The sequence below is a fragment of the Lagenorhynchus albirostris genome, chromosome 2 (assembly GCF_949774975.1).
Source record: "Lagenorhynchus albirostris chromosome 2, mLagAlb1.1, whole genome shotgun sequence".
In the NCBI taxonomy this organism is placed as follows: Eukaryota; Metazoa; Chordata; class Mammalia; order Artiodactyla; family Delphinidae; genus Lagenorhynchus; species Lagenorhynchus albirostris.
The window spans coordinates 428,358-448,930 of NC_083096.1; the positions used below are offsets into that span (position 1 = coordinate 428,358).

A 20,573-nucleotide genomic window follows, 5' to 3' on the forward strand; every position below is an offset into this window, starting at 1 on the left:
TGCTGATGCCATCATCGCACCAGTGGAAGTTCTCAGACACAGGGCAGCATCGCATGCAGTGACACTGAGTGGCCTCCACTGAGAAGGCTGATGCAAGATACAAACAGGCAAAAACTTAAAGACACAGAAAATAGGTTAGCACTGCCACGCAGCAATCAGAAAAAGCCCACGGGGTCCTGGAAGCCCCAGGCAAGCCCTCCCCAGAGGCCAGCCTGGAGGGCGGTGCGTCCTACGGGGGCTGCCCAAGAGCGGCACTCCTATCTCTACCTGCCAGGGGTAACTGAAAGCAAACAGGACAGTCTGCTGTTTGTTGTACTCTTCAGGCATGTAAGATGCATGTTATCAAGTTCTTTGGGATGAACTTTCATCAGGTGTTGTGACAAGTAGACTGTCACCTGATCCAGGTGTCAGAGGAAACAGGGCTCCCTCCAAGCCCACCCTCCATCCTTCTAGTACTCCCCCTCCGCGCCGCCCCCCCCAAATCCTGGAGCCCTCTGGAACCCTTGGGCTTTTTATCATTGCCTTCAAGGACTCGCCTTAGCCACGTCCCGAGAAGGTGACCTAACTCCTTAGAGAAGAGTGAGAGTCTCAGAAAACAAGATTTGGGGCCATAGAGGTAGCACGGTTGTAGCATTGTAGGTTGTAGAGGTAGCACTGTTTGCCATGAAGCAAACAGTATCATTTCAAAGAAGGAAGACACCTGGGATTTCTGGAGGAGATGGTGTTCTCATCGTAACAGAAATTAGCCTGAGAAGACAGTTCTTGGAGGCCAGAGGGCAAGTGGGTTAAAAGTGTACGGGACCTGGGACTCAGTCCCCAGCTTCTGATAAAATGGCTTTGGTATTTAGATCATACTTCCAGAAACTACTGGTTTGCTTGGTTTCTTGATATCCTAGATAATCTGGTGTTTGACGGACAAACAGTGGTGAGATTTAGGGAGAGAAAGTTTGGGTTTCTTGGGTAAAAGGAGCAGAGTGGCTGAACTGGTGGAGACTTAACTTCCATTTTCCCTCTTCCTCCTCCTGTCACTCAAACTGAGCACAGTTCACCGTCACCCGGACACTGTGTCTCAGTCTGAAGAGCTGACTCCATCCCTGCAGGGAAAGCACGGAGTGGGTCTGGAGAGCAGGGGGCGGGGCAGTGCGGGCTTGCCTACGTGGTCTCCCCGGGGCGGGGGGGCAGTAAAGGACAGCGTCAGAGGCTGGGGAAGGACATCGAAGACCCTCCAGAGCAGAGCCTGAGAGTCGGCCCCATGGGCAGCGACTGAGAAGCCCCAGAACACAGGGCCTGGGGCCCCAGCCAATCTGCGCCCTTCGGAGGCCAGGAGCGGGGGTTCCCCTCGCCTGTGTTCTGGGAAAGGCCCATCTCTCCCTGCAAGCTCCCCCCGTGGACGTGGGGCAGCGACTCTCACTCCACTCTCGAGCCGGGTCTGAACGGCGCATCTGCCCATGGTGACGCCGTTTATTTTAGGAGAGGCTCGAGCCTTCTACGCAGCTTACAGGTTAAGACCAACGTCCCGTGGCACGTGCTCTAGTCAGGACGTCTCAGGAGGACCTTCTGCTTGGAGATTGCTGCTCTGCCGCCACTGAAAACAAACGCCTGATGGCCACTGAGGCCGGGCTTTCTGGTGTGTCTGAGCTAGAGGCAAACGGCTCAGAGAAGGAATTACTTTCACAGCTTTTATGGCCCAACTGGGGGCCACAGACATTGTGAATGGGGCCTGCAGCAGCAGAGACTTTAGAAACCAAAGCGAACACAGAAAACAGAAAGTAAAAAGAAAGACGAGCCAGACGCACCATAATTTAAAAAATGCTCCAAAACCTAGAAGCAGGCTCCTTCCTCTCATACCTCCTGAATTCTCCCATAACAATCTCATGGGTTGGGGCCTGTTTCTAATAAAAGAACAGAGCGAAGAGCACCATGAATTCAGATGGAAACCCTGGGAAGGGACGGAACAGGGCTGGCTTTGATTTGTGAAATGTGGAGACTTCTCCGAACACCAGAGACTGGCTAGGAAACCCCCCACGAAAGCTTTTAACGTGAAGTTATCGGGAGTTCAGGAAGGCAGATAATTAAAACCAAACTCTTCTGACCAAGTTTAAAATAAAATCTTAGCTCTGGAAGCTGGGCCCAAGGGAAAGGAACGAACCACGTCACGTGGCCACACCGAGACCAAAATGGGCCTGACGCTGCAGCGATGGGAAAGCCTCCGGGTAAACCTCCTACTTCACTTCCGTGTTCCTGGGAGAGGCCCGAGCTCTGAGCAGCGTGGGTGTGGCTGCAGTGAGGACCTGCCGCAGACCTGGACGCTACCTGAGCTCTGGGGACAATCGTTCTACGACGTTTGGAGTTTGAGAATCCTTCCCTATACTCGTCTCAGACGCACTCAGGCTTCCTAAGCCTTCTGCCTGCAGGGAAGAGCACCCTCATAACGCAAATGATTGGGGCTCTCGGGGAACTTGGAAGGGCAGCCTAGTGGGCTCCAGCTCTGAAAAGGATCTTTCTGAGTCTTACCGTTCCAGTAATGTATCTGGGGATCCTGAACAATTTGGAGATACACGTGGGGGCGGGGGGGAATAAAAGCTTTCACGATTTACGCAGAGGTGTGACAGTAGGGCACAGTGATGCTGAGGCCTGCGTTAGGTGCTCTTCCCTGTATCTAAAAAATGAGTATTCCCTTAATATCACCAGACGTCCAACTATATTCATTTTCTCTTGCTGCTGCCCTACCATCAGCCTGGCTGTGCCCTGCTCAGGTTCTCACGGGCAGAACCGGGTGTCTGCTGGCTGGGCTCTCACCTGGAGGCCCGGGGGAGAACCGCTGCCTGTGGCCGCCGGGGCTGCCGCTGCTCCTGGAGGCCCCCGTGTCCTTCCCCACTTCACGCAGTGACACGGGGGCTCCTTTCCACACTCCTCTGCCATCAGCCAAGAAAGCTCTCTGCGGGCAGGGCTGGTGACTGGATCAGGCCCACGTCTCATAAGGCCGGTGATGCCCACAACAGGCCGAGGGAGGGCCACCTCATCACATACACGGGCCCTGGAGCCCAGGCCGGGGCATCGAAACGAGCCAGTTTAGAAAGTCCCGCTTTAAAAAGACACGGTCTAGTTTACCTGTAACATCCTCAGTGGAAGGAACATCCACAGGACGCGGCCAGTCAGCTGCAGCTGGGTGATTACAGACATTCTGAATCAGAACAATGCTGAAAGCACGACTGGTGCTGGGCAAGCGCACACCCACCAAGCAGCCGTGCATGCCAGAGGGCACCTCAAGGCAAATTCCAACAGCATTAGAAGTACTAAGCTACATCTGACTTCATCTTCCTTTGCTCCTCGATTTGTCTCTACCAAGTACTTAATACATACGGGGGAAAAACAAAACAGGAAAGTCAAGAAATACAGTACTTATAATCCCGTTTCCGCTGTAAATATTTCTGAAGAACCTCACTGCCAGATTGTAACGACCCTACCAATTTAATACTGCACGTAGAAAGGAGATGATTGAATGCTACTGCACATATTCTGGTCCATCTCATTGTATTTCAAATGGTAGAAAGAGACCCATCTTCTGCTATATCTATAGACCACGCTGCCCAAACATTACTGGAATTCTACAGCTCTTATTTTCTATGCAGGCCTGTACCTGTTCTTTATGGATATTCCCAGCTTCTGAAGACTTTCTAGATATTTTTGGGAACTCACAAAATGTACTTATTGTAGAAGGAAATATCGGAACGTACTAAAGTTTCCCTGAAATACCCAAGGCAAGCCCTTCGTGTTTAAAGGCCATCTGTAAACCCCTATGATCCGTAAGCACACTTGCAGACTGCGGCGTCTTCTCCAGGCAGCTTTCACACGCCAGGTGACGGTGACCAAGGACGACGAGCTGCTCTAACGCGTGTGGCTCTAGCCAGGGGTCATGTCACTCACATTGAACACACACTTTCACTTAGTCTCAGGTCTGCACTGGCGTGCACGAAGTTGCAGTAGCCCCTGACATCGCGCAGACGATTCCAAGTGCGGCCTGAGCGTGGCCCCCGGGGCTGTGAGGCTCTGCAGGGTAGTGGGTCCCGCCACCCCGTTAGGGCCATCGTCATGCCTCCTCAGCATCAAGCTTTCCAGGCCCACAGCCTGGGAAGAGGTGGATTTGTCACCTGGGAAATATCACTGTCCAGCAGCCTATGTGGGTAGCAGTTATTTTAATTTTATTCAGACTAGGTTGTGAATCAAAACCCTTGCCAAGGGGTTAGTGAGGCTCTCCAGACCTCACCTCTTAAGAGGAAACAGATACTCGGGACCTAAGTAGCGTAAGGAAAAACTTTTTCTGCTAAGTAAGTTCCACAAAAGGTTAGGGACTTCCTTTGTTCTTAGCTTTCTCTCTCTGTTCCCACAGAAACCAAAATATTAACTCACATATTTTAGAGCTGTCGACACACTAGCAAACTGCAACAAGTGGGGATCTGAAGAGCCTTGAGAACACCTGTGGCTATTAGCCCTCACTACAGAAACAGGATTTCACAGTGCACGGCCGACCCCCTCCAGGGGGCCGCACAGGCCAGGAGTAGAGACCAGACCAGGGTCGGCAGTGCATCCCTTCCCTGTGAGGGAGGGGGCCTCAGACAGTGTCCTCTGGGCTCAGATCCCCTCTCTGGTGGGGGAAAGTTGAGCACATCCACACAACAGTGACAGTCATCACCTGAGTGCAGTCAGACACTAGGCTGTCTGGTACACACAGCAGATAAAAAGGGTTGCCAGAAAAGAAAGACCGACGCTGTCTGGAGGTTTCTGGTACGGCTTCGTGGAAGGACGACCCTATGAAAAGCATCAGCCTGGAGTCAGAAACAGGGTGGTCGTGAAGAATGACACTGTTCTGCATGACCTGTCCTGTGAGAAATCGGGCACTAGCTGGGACCTCATCAGTAGCCCAAGTGCTACTGGCAGCTCTGAAAGGTAAAGAACTGAAGCTTTCTTTGATTCGGCCACTGAATTTGACCTTTTATACCCGCTATGGACCTTGAGTCTTCAGACGCACCAGGTTCTTTGGATTTAGGGGGCTAAACTGCACTCCCAGAGCAGAACTGGTGCTGTACAGTACAGGCCTTAGGGACAGGAGACACGTGTGCAGGGTGCTTGATTTTTGGCAGGTGAAAGACCCCTGAGATAAGAGAAACCTCAGAAATTCAGGCTCTTCTAATTCAGAACTTGTTATAATGTAACAGGTCCTGAATTGAAGCATACCTTTGTACCATCTGCTTAGAAATTATTTTATAAGTAAATTAATAGCATAAAAAGATAAGATAAATGACCTTACCTAATGGATCTGTTTTTGAGTACTTATAAAAATGGCTTTAGAGAACTATTTACTAATACACTCGCTAAAAATGATTTTAGGTGACAACCTTCAAGGGTAGAGCAGATCTTTTCTCCTTAGCAACAGTTCTAATGTAGATACTCAGAAGTAACAAAACTATACCTACTTTTAAATGTTGCAAAATTCTGACTTCATCTAAATTGATTTGTCTCTTTCTAAATTATTCTGTGAACTTTCTCCTTCTTTACAATAGGTTTATTATCGCCATCTCTCTTTTCAAAACAGATTGAATGGTCAGGGATATTAGCAATAACTCAGGAGCTATTTCACGGAGACGCAGTGGTTCCCTGGACCGCTACACAGCTTTAGCGCTGCCGGCTCCAGCATCTGCTGGTACATGGGCTCAGACAACTACTAACTTCCCTCTGCCTCAGCGTCCTCATGGGTAAAGTCGGGGGAATGGTACCCGGCGTGTAAGGTTATCAGCAGGATGAAGTGAGAGCCGCGTGCCTGCCACGGCACCTAGCACAGGTGATGCTCTATAAATACCAGTTTCCACTGCCCACTCCTCTCTGCTGGGGCCTGCTGGCTGCCAGAGGAATCAGCTCAAGCCAACTCCTCCACTCAAGTCAAGGGTTTTGACGGTCTGTAGATTTTGATTATCCAGGCTAGTTCCTACTTACCCTTTCTAACCCACAGGCATTTAAGGGTATTATTCTACTGTCCACATAGTTATACTCTCTCCCAGATAACCAACCACGGGAGGTCGATTCTGGAAGTCCACAGGAGCTGTGACGCTCTGACACAAAGACGCTGCTTTCACAAGGAAGCAGGCGGAGGTCAAAGCCTAGACACGCTTCCATGTCTTTACCCCGTCAGCTCACCGGCAGGACTCCTGTGCTGTCGCCCAAGGAGGAGGCTGGGCTTTGGGCTGGGATGAGGCCTAACCCCAGGTGTGGACAGCTGCCACCCCCGAGTGACACACAGTCAGGACCAGAAACGAAAGCAGCAGAAGGCAGCTGGAAGCCAGCCCGAGCCGCTCCCTCCAGCTCCTGATTCTAACCACCAGCTCCCCCACATATTACGAGGCTGAGGAAGAGGGAGAAGCGATGCTGCATAATCTGGGAACTGCTCAAGTGGGAAACGCTCTCCCCGGTGGCCCCGCTGGCTGTACTGAAAACGAGGACCCCAACCTCTTGACCCAACTGACCCTCCATCTCTGGATTCTCTGGGGCTACAGCTCATCACTGGAACATCAAGTTGACCACAATACCTGGAGACAGACAGACAAGACTCAAGGCCTCCTGTCTTCCCTCATGTAACCCCGTGGTGACTGGAGAGGAAAAGGCCACACGCGGGAAGAGCCTTCTAACCTCTTGCTGTTACTCCCCAAGGCTTTATTCCCAGCTCGGTCCGTATGTTGACATCTGCTCCTTGGTTTTAATCATAAATATCAGTATTTTCAGCCCATTATTTTCTTCCAAGCTTCGGACCAACTACTTTCTGGTGTCAGTACTGAACCTCCCGAAGTCCCTCTAACTCAGCACATCCCAGCACGAGGCGCCTCCGCACTCGGCACCCTCTGCTTCCTGCCCTGCCCGTTGAGCCGTGTCCTGCCGGTTTCTACCGAGTGGCCCAAACCAGAGGCCTGAGAGTCGCCCTGGCCCCTGCCCGCTCATGGGCTCACCCCGCCCCAGTCCACTTCGAAACAGCTGGACGGTCCTCCAACCACCGGACAGCACCTCCGTCCAGGCCCTCACTTCTCACCGGAGGACCGACCTTACCCCCAGGCCCGCCGACAGTCCAGCCTTCAGCTGCCGGAGCGATTTCTCTGACAAGCAAACAGCTCTGATCACAGCAACTTGACCCCAACTTTTCAGTCCTTCACCCACAGGCCAGCTCTCCCAGCCCTCGGAACGACATGCCAAGCCCAACACGAACCGGCCCCTGTGCATCTCCAGCTGAACTTCTGATCACACCCCTCCTTCACCCTCCGAATTATACCTCCTGTCCCAGCCACACCGATCTGCAGCTCTCAGAGTAGTACTCTACTTCCTCTCGTCTTTTTTCCACCTTGGTCATGCACTGCTTGCTTTCACTGTCCGTTCAACAGCCTTATGCATCTCCCGTTGACCGGCCTCCTAAAACAAAGCACCTGGGCCCAATACCTTCATTAGAAGATTCACTTCCCCTTGTTATAATCCTGGAGTTCCCTTCTCATCTCCCCAGCTAGACTGCTGGCTCCCTGAGGGCAGGGACTGTGTCTTTCATCTCTCGATTCCAGATCTAGTACAGGCCTACTTACGTAGCAGACGCTCATGGAACGTTAATCGTGGGAGGATTCAGAACAGGGTAGGTGGCCTTGGTGTTCACCTGCCATGGAACCAGTCTCTGGTGAACGAGCCTCTCCTCCGTGGCTGACCCAGCCCAGCGTCCACCTAGGATTCATGGAACCGTTCCCGGTGGGGAACTGCTTTCACTCCTACAGGTTCCACTACATTGCTTAGGAAGATTCCCTGAGAAAGAGTTACTGCTTACTGACTTTTCTTGAGTGGAATTTAAAAAACCAAACCCAACCCAACCCAACCCAATACACTAGTGGTTTTAATTAGAGAGAAAAAAAAATGGTTAACAGCTTGCACCCTTAGTTAGTATTATTCACCCAGACAAACGCTTCTCGTCCCCGGACAACGGATTATAAAGGAATAAAACATGGATTCCAGATTGGAAGCACAAGAGCAGGAGGAGACGAACAAAGGATAAAGGAACAGCCTAAAAGCTGTTGGGTGTTGGCCACAGGAGAGCACAAAGGAGGCAAAGACATGGACTCCACACCAGGGCCTAGAAGGGAGGAGCACCCGTGGGTGAGCTCTCGAGGGCAGCGATCCTGTCCCCTGACTTTCTACCAAATGTACCCTCATTAGTTTGTAGAGCTGGTTATAAAACAAAACAAGCTGGTAAATTTTCCCCTTTATTTACATTAACAGCTGGGGTGAAAAATATTATGTAAACTCTGTGTATTTTCTCTTGAGATGAAAGTCCTAAAGGAATAACAATCCAGGTTACATGGGAAAAATGCTACTGATCTTGGTTTATAGATGCAGGCCAAATTCTGTTATCATAAATACCAACCAATTCAAGGAAAATCTGTCTATTTAAAAGATTCCCAGGGTTCAGCTGATGTCCCACTTACTTCAAAACTATTCAGTACAACAAACATCAACTAAGCACTACAAGTTGGACATTCTTAAGTAGTCTGTTATCTTTTCGATATGCCCTGTATTGAAGAATGTTTTGTTAAATTAGCAAATAATAATTTGAGAAGACTGACCAGTAATTACCTGGCTCTTGCTTTCAAGATGATTTTAAGATGCTAAACCATCTAAATTGACTAGTTTTTAAGTTAACAGAATTTATAAACTTGAGACCCAATAATATTCACAGTGATTAAGAAGCAAGAAGGAGCTAGAGGTGTCTAATATGTTTGTAGTGCAGAATTATTATTTTTTTTATGTTGGAAAATTACATCAAAAGGAAGCTTTTATACAGACGTGTGAGCTTGGCACCTCGTGGAGTGGCTCACGGTGTGAGGAGAGGCTGAGCCTTCAACGCTGCACCAATAGATACTGGCATGGCGCCCATCAGTAACGAGGGTGACCGCAAGCTGTTCCGCTTCCCCTGAGAAATCAGAGGCGAGCACGTTTGTCGCTCAGGGAGCACCCCCTCCCCCCCGCCCCCCAATTTTTAGAGATAAAGAGACATTGGACTAGTGTGAACCTAGTGTGAAAGTCAAAAGAATTGTTTAAAAAAAGTATTTCACTCTCAGGGTCAGCAGAGACCAGAGCAGCTTTAGTGGGTTATGAGGGGGTGGGTGGTGGACATCCTCCTTACGGAGGGAGGGGTGGATTTAAAAACGATGTTGAATAGTATAATCTCGTGTTCAGAGAATGACAAATGTTTGTTATTTTTAAACTAGAAACTAGAGAAAGTAAACAAAATCCTTGGCTGGTGAGGACACGTACTGTCTTCTCATGTAAGTGATTATTTCATTAGGGAGGATATTAGTTGCACAATCTCTAGGCAAACATTAGGTTATCACATTATTTAAAAACGGTCATAGTTTTACCAAGTACAGAAACACTGAATTACATAATATGAAAAGTATCAGATGCTGCTGGGAGTTTAAAGGCATGAGAAGACAGTTTCGGTTTTCCAATTACTGAAAAATCATCCTACCGCTTGTTTTCTCAAGTTAGAAATAACCCGTATGAGCTGCAGTTTACAGGCTGCCCTTTCTGCTTCCTGAACATCTAACAGCAAGGTGTCCAGCAGCCATTATTTTAAAATTCCCTTCGAGGACGCTTTCCTTACATGGAAGCATTTACTGCTTAGCCCTTTTGACAACACTACTTCTCTTGGTGTGTGCTTTGACCCTGAGGATTACAGAGCCGGCTCTGGCAGCTACAGCTCCTCAGCCGCGCGTGGCCTCTGACAGGACTGGCGCGAGCAGGGGTCCCCCAGGTTCCGTGAGGACGGAGAGAGCTGTTCCCAGCAGACGCACCCCAGCACGTGTGCTGCGAGAGGCCCAGGCGCTTCTGCCCCTAAGGGGGCTCCCAGGCCCCTGTGGTGTGGCTCCCTGTCTGCAGACACAGCCCCCCCATTTCAGCTTCCTGCATCCCCACCACGTCCAGAGCTGCCCAAGCTCTTAACTGTCGGCTTTGACCCTGGCGTGTCCTTAACCTTCAAATATATTTGATGTGAGCTCCGGTGCTGCTGATGAGGAGGGTGGGACCGGATTCTGCCCTCGCTGATGAGGACGCTACGGAAGGAGCCTCTCCTCTGCGTCCCTCCATGTCCTCACCTGTGACACGGGGATGGCAACACCCGCCTCGTAGGTGCCTGAGGATTACTCGAGGCGGTGAAAGTCTCAGGCCTGGAATGTGTTAGGTATTTTGGATAGAATGCTTGTGTTTTTATTGGCATTAGATGCTCAGAAGTGTGCCCCAGCCTGCCCTGCAGTGACATCTGTATCACACAGTGCAGGTATAACCCCGCATCTGTCCTGAAGCAGCATCAGGAGGCAGGTAAGACACCACCACCACCCGACGCCCAGACCAGCTCTCAAGAGAGCACGCGAACCCGCCAGCACACGAGATGAGACGAGACGAGACTGGACTCCTAGGAGGTACATCTTGGTTCTGTAACCCATTCCGAGGGTCAGCAGCCCCTGAATTAGCCCGTGTGTCTGCCACTCTCTCCAACACTACAGTGGAGTGTGAACGGTCTCTGCAGCACAGGCCCAGGCTGTCTGGACTCCGGGAGCTACAGACGGAGCTGAGGTGACGGCGGAAACCCGCGGACACGGGCACTGAACCTGGGAAGCAGCCCGTCACGCAAGCCACCAGTTTCAGTTCCTATAATCCAAATCCTCAAGTTCTCTCCCACTGCGGCCTCCGTGTAAAAAGTCGGGGGTAGGGGGAGCGGTGGCATGAGGACCGGGCCGAGAAGAAAGCAGCAGCCCCTCTAGAGAGGACACGGGTTCACCCAGGAAGGGAAAGGGGGGCATCCCTGCTCCAGGAGCCAGGGCTACGGGGCTGAACGAGGCTGACAAGGGCTCCTCACACCACGAGGCACCCCCGGTGCCGCCGAGGGGGAAGGGAACCAGGGCCCGCTCTGTCCTGGGGACCCAGCTTGGCGGCTGTGTGCACGGCGGGGGCGCGCTCCCCCGGTGAGAGCAGCCCAGGCCACGTGCAAAGAGGCTGCCACACCCACGACGGCGATACACACACGGGAGAGACCCCGTGGTCATTTACACTGGGAGACAGACACTGAACATGGTATCAAGCCACTCGGAAGAGCCCAGGGCTTCTTCAGGCTTCCTCTCCAAATAAGGAAGCTGTGACCAACCTGCTCCCCGGCAGAGACGCTCTCGCTAACTACGGAGGGGCTGCCACCTCACCCCGCGCGCCCAGCAGGGCCCTCGGCAGCACGGCGGGCTTCTGCCGGCTTCCCACGGGGGACACCTGAATCCACGTGCAGTCCACGTCCACAGAAACACGCACTAGATAGACAGGCTGGACCTGCCTGGGGCGTTGCAAACACCCCCAGAGCCGGCTGTCTACAGCCGGGAGGTACTTCTTTGGCTTTTTAAGCGCAGAGGTTCCTGACGGTCACGGAGGAGTAGGACCCCAGTGCCCAGAACGCCTGCCCACCCTGTTCTCTCTTTATCACTCACAGACACACAGGATCACAAAGACGCCCCCGCATGTACACGCCTGCACAAATGCACGTGCAGAACCTGCACACGCAGAGCCTACACGTGCCTGAGGTCACTGAACGTGGTTCCGCAGCCACTGGGAGCTGCTTCTCCTGAAACACCGTATTGACCCATAAAACACAGGAAAGGCACTGACTAAACACAGCCGCGTAAATCAGAGAAAGCCCGTAAGACACGGTAAGGAGGCCTCTACACTCTTCCTGTCAGGCGTTTCACAAGTGACGCTGAAAAGCTGGAAGGCAGAAGCTGTGTCATGCATTCAAGTCCACTTTCACCTAAGAGGCCGTTAAGAATCAGGAACAGGAACCTCCTGCAGAACAGTTCCTGGTGGGGCCTCCGTCTCCCTGGCTGCTTCCACACGCCCTGAATCCCCTCTGCCCTGACCGACCCCCGGGGCCCGGCCTCACAGCCCGCCCCCAACAGACCGCAGACGGAGGGAGGGCCGCTTACTCGGAGCGTCCTGGCCGTCAGGGAGGGCGAGCCCGGGGGCGAGTCCGACTGAGGCGTCCTGCTCCGAGCGAGGTCCTTGCCTCGGCCGTGCAGGGAGGACATGGCCTCTCGGCGGCAGAGCCGGTCGGAAACCCCCAGATCGCGCCGTCGAGCTGAACTGAATCAAGGGTAGAAGCCACCCAGTCAATGAGTCCACAGTCACATGGGGGCCGAGGCGTGTCTCAATCCAGCTCCAGCACAGGCGCTGGGCTGGGCTCTGCTGCCGACCCAGCCCGGCCCCAGTCTTCCCGAAGGGCGCCGCTCACGGAGGTCTGTGCCCCACAGAACCTGGGTCCAGGTTCCGGGACAGCAGGTCACGCCCCGGAGGAGACGACCTCAGATCCCCCGGAGGACGAGCCTGCGAACAGCTCCTGTCTTTTCATCCGGAGGGAAGACACGCAAATCCTCTGGACACCATGCTGCCTCCCCGGAGCCGGGCTCCAGGGCTGAACGGGGTCTGGAAGTGCCCCTGTGACCAACCGCCGTGATAAACGCAACTTAAACAACTTAAAAACAAAAACCAAAGAACAACACATAAATAAGGTACTAAGAGTTTTGGAGAAGGAAGCAGTCTCAGGAAGCCAGAGGAGGCTGCTTTCACATATAAACACGCAGCCCCACACGCTCCCGCCCTCCGACTCTGACATTCCAAATCCTATTCGCTCAGCGAGGAATGCTGGACACTGGCCAAGGGCAAAGATGCACTTTCCACTCAGAATTCGGGTTGCCACTTGCAGGAGGAGAGGAAAGCCCGCCGGCCTCTGGGAATTCAGGGGGGCCCCCTGGGGGCTCAGGGACAAAGCCACCACCCCTGGCACCCACCCCCTCGGCCGGCTTCTCAGACGCTCCGCCACGTGGGAGAGCGGGGACTTTTCCACGTCTGGGTCCCTAAGTAACAAAGCCCAGACAGACACAGCAGTCAAAGCACCTTCAGCCCTTTTATGTCCAAGTTTAACGACACGTCATTCCTGCCGCCCCCTGAGGAAGCCGCAAGTTGAAACTCCGGCCACGGCAGAGGAAGCTCTCCGTACACAAGAGACCTGGACGGCAGAGCCTCTGAGTACAGTGCTTAGCTGAGTTTTACAAAATGCCATAATCGGGAGGATTGAGATGGGGCCGGGGGCCAGGCGAGGGGAGAGAGAGGAGGGTCAGAAATAAGGAGAGAACAGAGACAGGGGAACTGACTGCACGACCGCAGAGAACGTCAAGAGTTAAAAAGAATGGAATTTATTTGCTTGGTGTCGAAGGATTTTGGATTTGGCCTTGAAACATCTCAAGTTTAATCTTTTGCACTCTGTGTCATCACTACCCTATCCAACACTTCTAGGCCAAATGCTTTCTAAGCAGATGGGTTTATCCCCAAAGTAACAACTCACTTCTCTCTGGGATCTTGGAAACTCTATCCTGCCCTCCTTTCCCCACATGAAATTGATACCTTTTTCCTTCATATCTTCCCAGTAAGCCACTCTTTTCCCTCCAACTGTCTTGATACCTTCTTTATTCTTATGACCAATTTGTGAAACTGAATCAAGGGAAATGGGGTTGGTCTGAAGAACACAGGTTGAAAAGTTTATAAAGGGGTCCTGATTCACTTCTAATCTAAAAAACTCCTTAGGAGGACTGATGAATTCTACCACAAACCACAACTGTACTGTGTCTAAAAGGCCAGTTATCTTGGGCGTTCAGATCTATCAATCTTATGTTCTAAATCCTACGTATGGGGCATTCCCTGGTGGTCCAGTGGATAGGACTTGGTGTACTTGCTGCCGAGGGCCTGGGTTCGATCCCTGGTCGGGGAACTAAGACCCTGCTTGCTGCGTGGTGTGGTCGAATTAAAAAACATACAATAAAAACCCTACTTTGTAGCCACTCCCATCTGTAAGAGTGAGTTTTTCTCTATTAGACCCCTTCACTTAGAAAAGAAATACTGATGTAACATTCCCACAGCAAGACTGGCTCCGGGAAGGCTGGGGTGAGAAGGACGAGAACCCGGTTCACTCCCCAGACCCCTCAAGCAGATGGCAGGAACAATTCTGACGAGCAGTTTCCGGGCTGTCTCTGTGAGGCACGTGCAGTGATTTCATTCCTCGTGGGCAACGGGGGAAGGAATGTAACAGCCTGTTTAGCACTGCTCTTTGTTTCTCTTCACCTCTTACGTCTGCTTCTCGGCGGCACTGACAACGGCAAAGCCCTTCAAGTTGTACAGAGTGTTTTAGCGTGCACAGTCTCACCTGGTGCTCTCACCTGTGCTGAAACGCACTGTCATCTTACAGGCGAGGGGACAAGCTCTCAGGGGCCGCGGGCCTGGGCAGAAGACACACAGCCGGTAAGAGGGCACAGAACACAACGGCCCCTTGAAGGCTCTGAAAAGACCGGCCAATTCAGATCCTTCATCAGGGAGATGCTGCCTATTTGAGACACTCACAGGAACACGTCGGAAACTGAGGAACGGAGAAAAATTCTCCAGGAAGTTACACCTAAGCTCTTTCTTTTGTTCACTTGTTCTTTTATATATTTATAGCCTTCTTCTCCAACAGGCACTTGCTGTTTCCTTTCTTACTGAAGAGACATTAACTCCCCTGAGAACATCAAAGTGGCCTTCACATCCCCGTGAAGGTGAATGTGAGTGGGAGTGTCTGTGGTCACAGTCTTGCGTCTTCTGGTTATGTCATAATCTAGTTTTCAGGTAGTACCGTGTTTCCAGTACCATTCCCACGTCAGGGAACCCGAGATGAAAACAATGTGCATTTTCCTCCACGCTGGCCTGGCACAGAGTATAACATTCTGACCCGGGCACACACATCACAGCCGGGGAGGCTGCTTAATCAGACAAGCAGCATGGAGGAATAGCAAAGAGTAACAAAGAATCGCCCTCTTCTTTTCTTCCCCAACTGAGGGTCTGGTATATTCTTTCTAAAGTGAAGGTCTAGTAACCAAGGAGCCTGGTAAACGACCTCTCCAGAGTGAGAGCTACGCAAACAGCCATCTGTTTGGAAAATAACCTATTTCCGACAGGCAGGAGAGAACGTTGGGTTCATGTTTTATCTCTTCCACGTAAGGGAGAGAAAAAAGTTCCTAAACTTTAGGAGGTTCTTTGTTATAACTGAATGAAGAGTTCCAGGCAGACAGCTCAACAGAATCTCCAATAAACATAAGAACCAGCAGACACAGGGGTTCTCCCAAAGTCTCCTCCAGTGGGGTCTTCTTAGTATAGAAATTAATGAGCCAGTTGAGTAATTTCTAACTTTTCCTCTTATATTTTAAATCAAGGAAGTTAAATGTTATGGTTTAAGAGTGATGATGTTTGGTAAAATGTCCCCCAGTGAGGACCCCCAAAGCATCAGTACACCAGCACACTGCCCTGTGGTTCGGGAAGGGTGTGGGCTTTGAGGTCAGGTAGCCTGCGCGGAAATCCAACCCCTACTTAACTGTCTGACGTGATCAAAATGCTTTACCCTCACTGAATCTTATACGGCTCACTTCAAAAACTGTAAAATAATGCCTGTCTTGCAGAGTTATTCTATAATTTAGGCCTAATGTCTATGCAGTGCCGAGCACATGGATGTGCTCAATACAGGGCATTTATCACCAAAGTGCTGACCAACACGCACACGCATCCAGAAAACACACGCAAGGATCTAGATGAAAATCTGAAACAAAGAGCTCAGATTACGGTTAGTAAACAGCTACTGAATGAAGACAGAATCTCCCTTCCAAATGCTTTAGGGAAGAACCTACCTTGTTCCCTCCTTCCCAATCCTCTTTCTTGGAAGGCAATGCCCTAGTGTAAGGGAAGGTGCAGCCATGAGGCAGGAGCCTGGTCTAGTCAGGGGCCTGAAGACAGTGGGGCTTAGGGCTGGGGTTAGGGGTTAGGGCTGGGGTTAGGTTTCGGGGTTAGGAAGCAACAGGCTCCACACTGGTGGAGGAGCCTTTGCACAGCCAGTGGCCAGACCACTTTCTAAATGTCACTCTCCGCTAACGGCAATGGGGTTCCCTGGAGAAATGGCTGTTGATTCCAGAGCTGGGGGAGGAAAGCAAATAAGCCTGGGTCTCTTGTGTCAGGAAGAAGAAAAGCACTCAGACGAGGATGGGGGCGTGACAGAAGGACCGAAGGACACACAGACCTGCTTAAGACGCCAAACCTGGGACAGTCAGATCATCAAAATAAATAAGAGTAACAAGTAAAAACCCACTGAGGGAGGGCTTCCCTGGTGGCGCAGTGGTTGGGAATCTGCCTGTCAAGGCAGGGGACTCGGGTTCGACCCCTGGTCTGGGACGATCCCACATGCTGCGGAGCAACTAGGCCTGTGAGCCACAACTACTGAGCCTGCGCTCCGCAACAAGAGAGGCCGCGACAGTGAGAGGCCCGCACACCGTGAGTGGCCCCGCTCGCTGCAACTGGAGAATGCCCTCACACAGAAATGAAGACCCAACACAGCCAAAAATAAATTAAAAAAAAAACAAACCCACTGAGGGAAACAGGAATTCATAAGCACACTCTAATACAAATAAAGGAATGACAAAACAGAGGAGGAGAGAAAGCTCTTCCTTACACTAGAATGCCTACCAATGAATGTAAAAGGAGTAATCAAATTAGATAAAAATCCCCATTTGGGAAATGTCACTGGAAAATCAGTTCAAGAAAGAAACATTAATGGATACCAAAACTAGTGGGTAAAAGCAGGATGAGAAGCTGGATTTTGCGTAATCTCAAAGTATCACCTCATAAAATGCTAATCACTAAGGAAGAAAATGGGACTTTCCTATGGCAACACCGTCCTAACCAAGGGACTCAGGGTCAGCGCCCCCAGGAGTGGACAGACTGTCAGGGCAGAAAGAGAAGAGCCAAGTGTCACTTCTGAGACGTTGTGTAAAACATGCAGAAACAGGCCAGCTTCTGAGGCAAAGCGGCCCACACCCAGGAGTACACGCAGGCCTCTCTCCTTATAAATGGCAAGGTCGTGAGGACCAAGGAGAGAGGAAGGTCAGACTGGATCCTTCTGCCATGAAGGGTGTTACTGGGACAACTGGTGATGTTTTAATGTGGTCTCTGGGTGAAGGGTTTACAGTTCTTTGTACTATTCTTGAAATACTGCTACAGATTTGAAATTGTTTCAAAGTAAAAAGTTAAAACAACCCACTTCTCTCATCATACTAGGGTATGAGCCGTGTGAATGAGATAACTTCTTTTAACCCCAGAGGACTTCGGAGAGACGGGTCTCGTCACAGAGGGATTCGGCCAAAGGCTCAGCAGAGAACCGGGCTTGTGAGCGGATGCAGGTGTCATCCCGCAAGCAGAGCAGCTCCGCGTGCGCTCCGGAGTGGACGGGCGCTCCCGGCACACGACTCCTTCCGTGCCTCCTGGCTCGCAGTCAAACAGCTCAAAAGACAAGACTGCAGCCAGTGCAAGTCCTCTCCAGTGAGAAGGGCACAGCGGTTCCTAGTCCCCGAGTTACCAAACAGGCAAAGGATGCGTGCTCTGAACCAGATTCCTCCCAGTGCCACACTGCTGGGTCAGGAGAATCTGAAGTCACTACTACAGAAGTCACTACTGTTTAAACAAAATTTGGGGTCTGACAGACAAATACCACCACAAGTCAGGAGAGAAAGCTTTTTTATTATGGTGGCTACAGTTCCCAGAATCGCCGGTGTGTCAGACGGTCAGCATTTCACCACACAGACACTCAGGCCATCCCCGCGGACCCCGCACGTGCCCTGTGGCCGAGGGCACAAATGGAGACTCCTCGCATGTCCTGGAAGGGCTTCAGCAGAGGAACCAGCACAGCCCTTCCAGCGTCTCGAGAAAGGAACATCTGGGATTCCAATTCACTTTTTCCTAAATGAAGGACGTGATTCCCCGCCTTCCCCAGTGAGCTGACAATTCCAGACCGACTGTGTCCATCATCAGAGGAAGAGCAGACGGCAGCTGCCCCTGTCTTCAGAATCTGTGAGCAGATTACATTTGGGGCATCAAACGCGACAGGATTATTACACCCACAGAAGAACATTTTAGTTATGCTGCTTGCTGTACTTGCCACTCAACAGAGACCACTAGCCTGCAGAAGGGGTCCTGATATTTCCCCAGACTAGATCAAAGTGCTAAATATATATATATTTAAAAACCTTCATCTAGTAAAGATTTTGAGTAAGACAGAGACGGAAGAGTATTTAAGGGAGGAGAGAAGCTGACGGCACAGGTGAAACAACAGACAGGTTAGAAAGAATGTTCACTCTTTGGTTCACGGACAAACTCATTTTTTAATTCCTGAGGGTAGAACATACAGATATAAATGTGTGTGCATAGGAAGAGGGTGGGTATACCGGCAAAACTGTATATCAAATATGAACAACTGCTAAAAATAATCCTCATAATAAGATTGTAAAACCCAAAGAGACTTCACTTTATCGTGCTACATATAACCTCTCGGAATTGTCACTTTCAAAATTAAAGTTATCTGAAAGTAGCTTCACAATCTCACATGGTCCCCATCTACATCTTTCAAGTTCTTTTGTTACAAAAAAGAACACAGGACTGCAGAATCAAGTTCTGGCGTGCTCTGGCCAAGGGGGTCAGAAAAGAGCCTCTCTGTTAGCACTTGTAAGCATTGCAGCTGAGCCTGAGACATTTAAGTCAATAAACAAATGTTGTGAGACTTTAGCCAGAAGTGTAAGGCCTAGATTTTTCTGGAGGTCCCTAACCTGAAACCCAATCATCTAGAACTGCAATCTTTCAAGTTTTTTGGGGGGAGGGGGGCACAAAGCCAACAGAATGCGTTATCATTGCCCATTTCTTCAGGTACAGAAGGGGAGGAAAGTTCCTTCTGGAAGGTGAGCGTGGCTTCCAACAAGGTCTTCAAGGCCGCAAGGGAGTTTGTCAAAAGTTTGGCAGACATTACCCAGTATTTCAAAAATTTTGCTGCTGCTTCCTGCAAATCAACTTTTTGGGGGTAACTAGGTTATAAACTTCTGAGAAGACACAATACACAATATTTTAGTTTAGATTTAGGGAAGAAGGTAATGAGTCAAGTATTAACAATTAAGAACTATAAATAGTTCAAGATCCCTGTTCCTCCTTTGGAACTAAGAGTTTGCAATAGAACAATCATTTTCAGGCCTATTTATGAAATATAAGGGCCAAATAAAACATCTGTATTTTTAACCGTCAACTCACCCTTTCCTTCCTTCAACCCATCAAACACTATTGAGTGCTAACTCAACAAACTTACTAAACAAACAAGCTCTTTTCATTTAAAGGAGACCGTGGGCAGCACACGGCCCAGTCAGGAGAAGCTCCACGGGCTTATCCTGCTGTTTTCATTCCCGGGCACCTAGAGGGGCACGAGCTCCGTGGGGGGAAGGGATGAGGGAGGAGCTCTGAAGGAAGCAGCAAGTTCTCTGCCACTCGTCCCCTTCTCTTCCCACGTCCCCATCTTAATCCTCAGCCTTAATTTGCGTGAGGTGAAGCTCTCCCCTCTTCCGGGGGTGGGGGGGACAGTGGCGACAACTCACCTCAAGCGACTCTTGCACAGACGCTCCTGAGTGAGGAGGACGTATCTGGGGCCTCACCACAAAACTAACCTCCTATCCTCAACTGCTCCTTTGAAACGAATCCTTCCCGAGAGAAGAGTCAGTCTTCATTCCACACATAAGGACACGCAGAGCAAAGAAGCCATGCAGTCCTTTCCGCTAAATGAAGGGCTTTGGACATGTGCCCTTTATGAAAAACCAACACAAGCTAAAAATCAGAGTGACAAAGCGCATCCGCTACAAGGACACGAGGGCCCTGAGGCCGAGGCAGGAGCGGGGAGGTGCTGCGCGCTGCCCGGCAGGAGCCAACCTTCGCCACGCGCTCCCACTCCCGCTCTCGCACACTTGAACAGTCACGTCCCACCGTCATCAACGTTTAAATCCCAGAAACCCACTTCAGGGTTAGGGATTATACAGGCCTCTTAAGAAAATCTTTCTGCAAGCCTGTCCTAGAACTGGTTTATGGGTTTAGTTTTGCAATTAAATTTAAATTTAGCAACAGCTAAAAAAGCCAAAACACAAGTGGAACGCTACCCCCTTTTCGTGTGAGTAACTCACAGCAGCTTTTCCCCGGCCACACAGGACAGAACAGCAGGAGAGTCAGAAGGGGCGGCGCAGAACCTCAGCAGAGGCTCTCAAGGGTGGAGGTGGGAGTGGAGGCAAGACCTCCGCAGGGTCCCCTGGAAGTATGTGGGGACACGGTGCCCAGGACGACGGGCGCGTGCGGTCAGCACCCAGTAGGGCAGGGTCGGGAGTGCCGACGTCAGACTATGTTCCAGACAGGCCGGCACAATAAAGAAGTTCTCTGCCAGAAAGCTCACGGTGCCTCGACAACAAAAACACGCGTGAACTGATCAGAAACGCTAACAGGGCAAATTAAAATCTTCAGCTTAAAAAGTAGCCAAGAGGGCTCTCTACAGGTTACATGGCTGCTTAAACACGGGATGAATACAGAACAAGAGTATGACTTAT

The 20,573-nt window shown here is 50.8% G+C and overlaps 1 protein-coding gene across 19 annotated transcripts in view; it reads right to left on the reverse strand.

Moving 5' to 3' along the window:
• PPP1R12B (protein phosphatase 1 regulatory subunit 12B) overlaps window positions 1–20,573 on the reverse strand; it is a 209,199-nt gene that overhangs the window by 34,216 nt on the left and 154,410 nt on the right. Inside the window, exon 20 of one of the 19 annotated variants that reach the window (XM_060126016.1) lies at window positions 17,679–18,019. The exons of the other annotated variants lie outside the window; for them this stretch is intronic. Coding sequence (XP_059981999.1) covers window positions 17,759–18,019 — 261 coding nt within the window. The 3' untranslated portion in view covers window positions 17,679–17,758. Of the gene's footprint in view, window positions 1–17,678; window positions 18,020–20,573 lie in introns of those variants that run through there. 19 annotated transcript variants of the gene reach the window in all.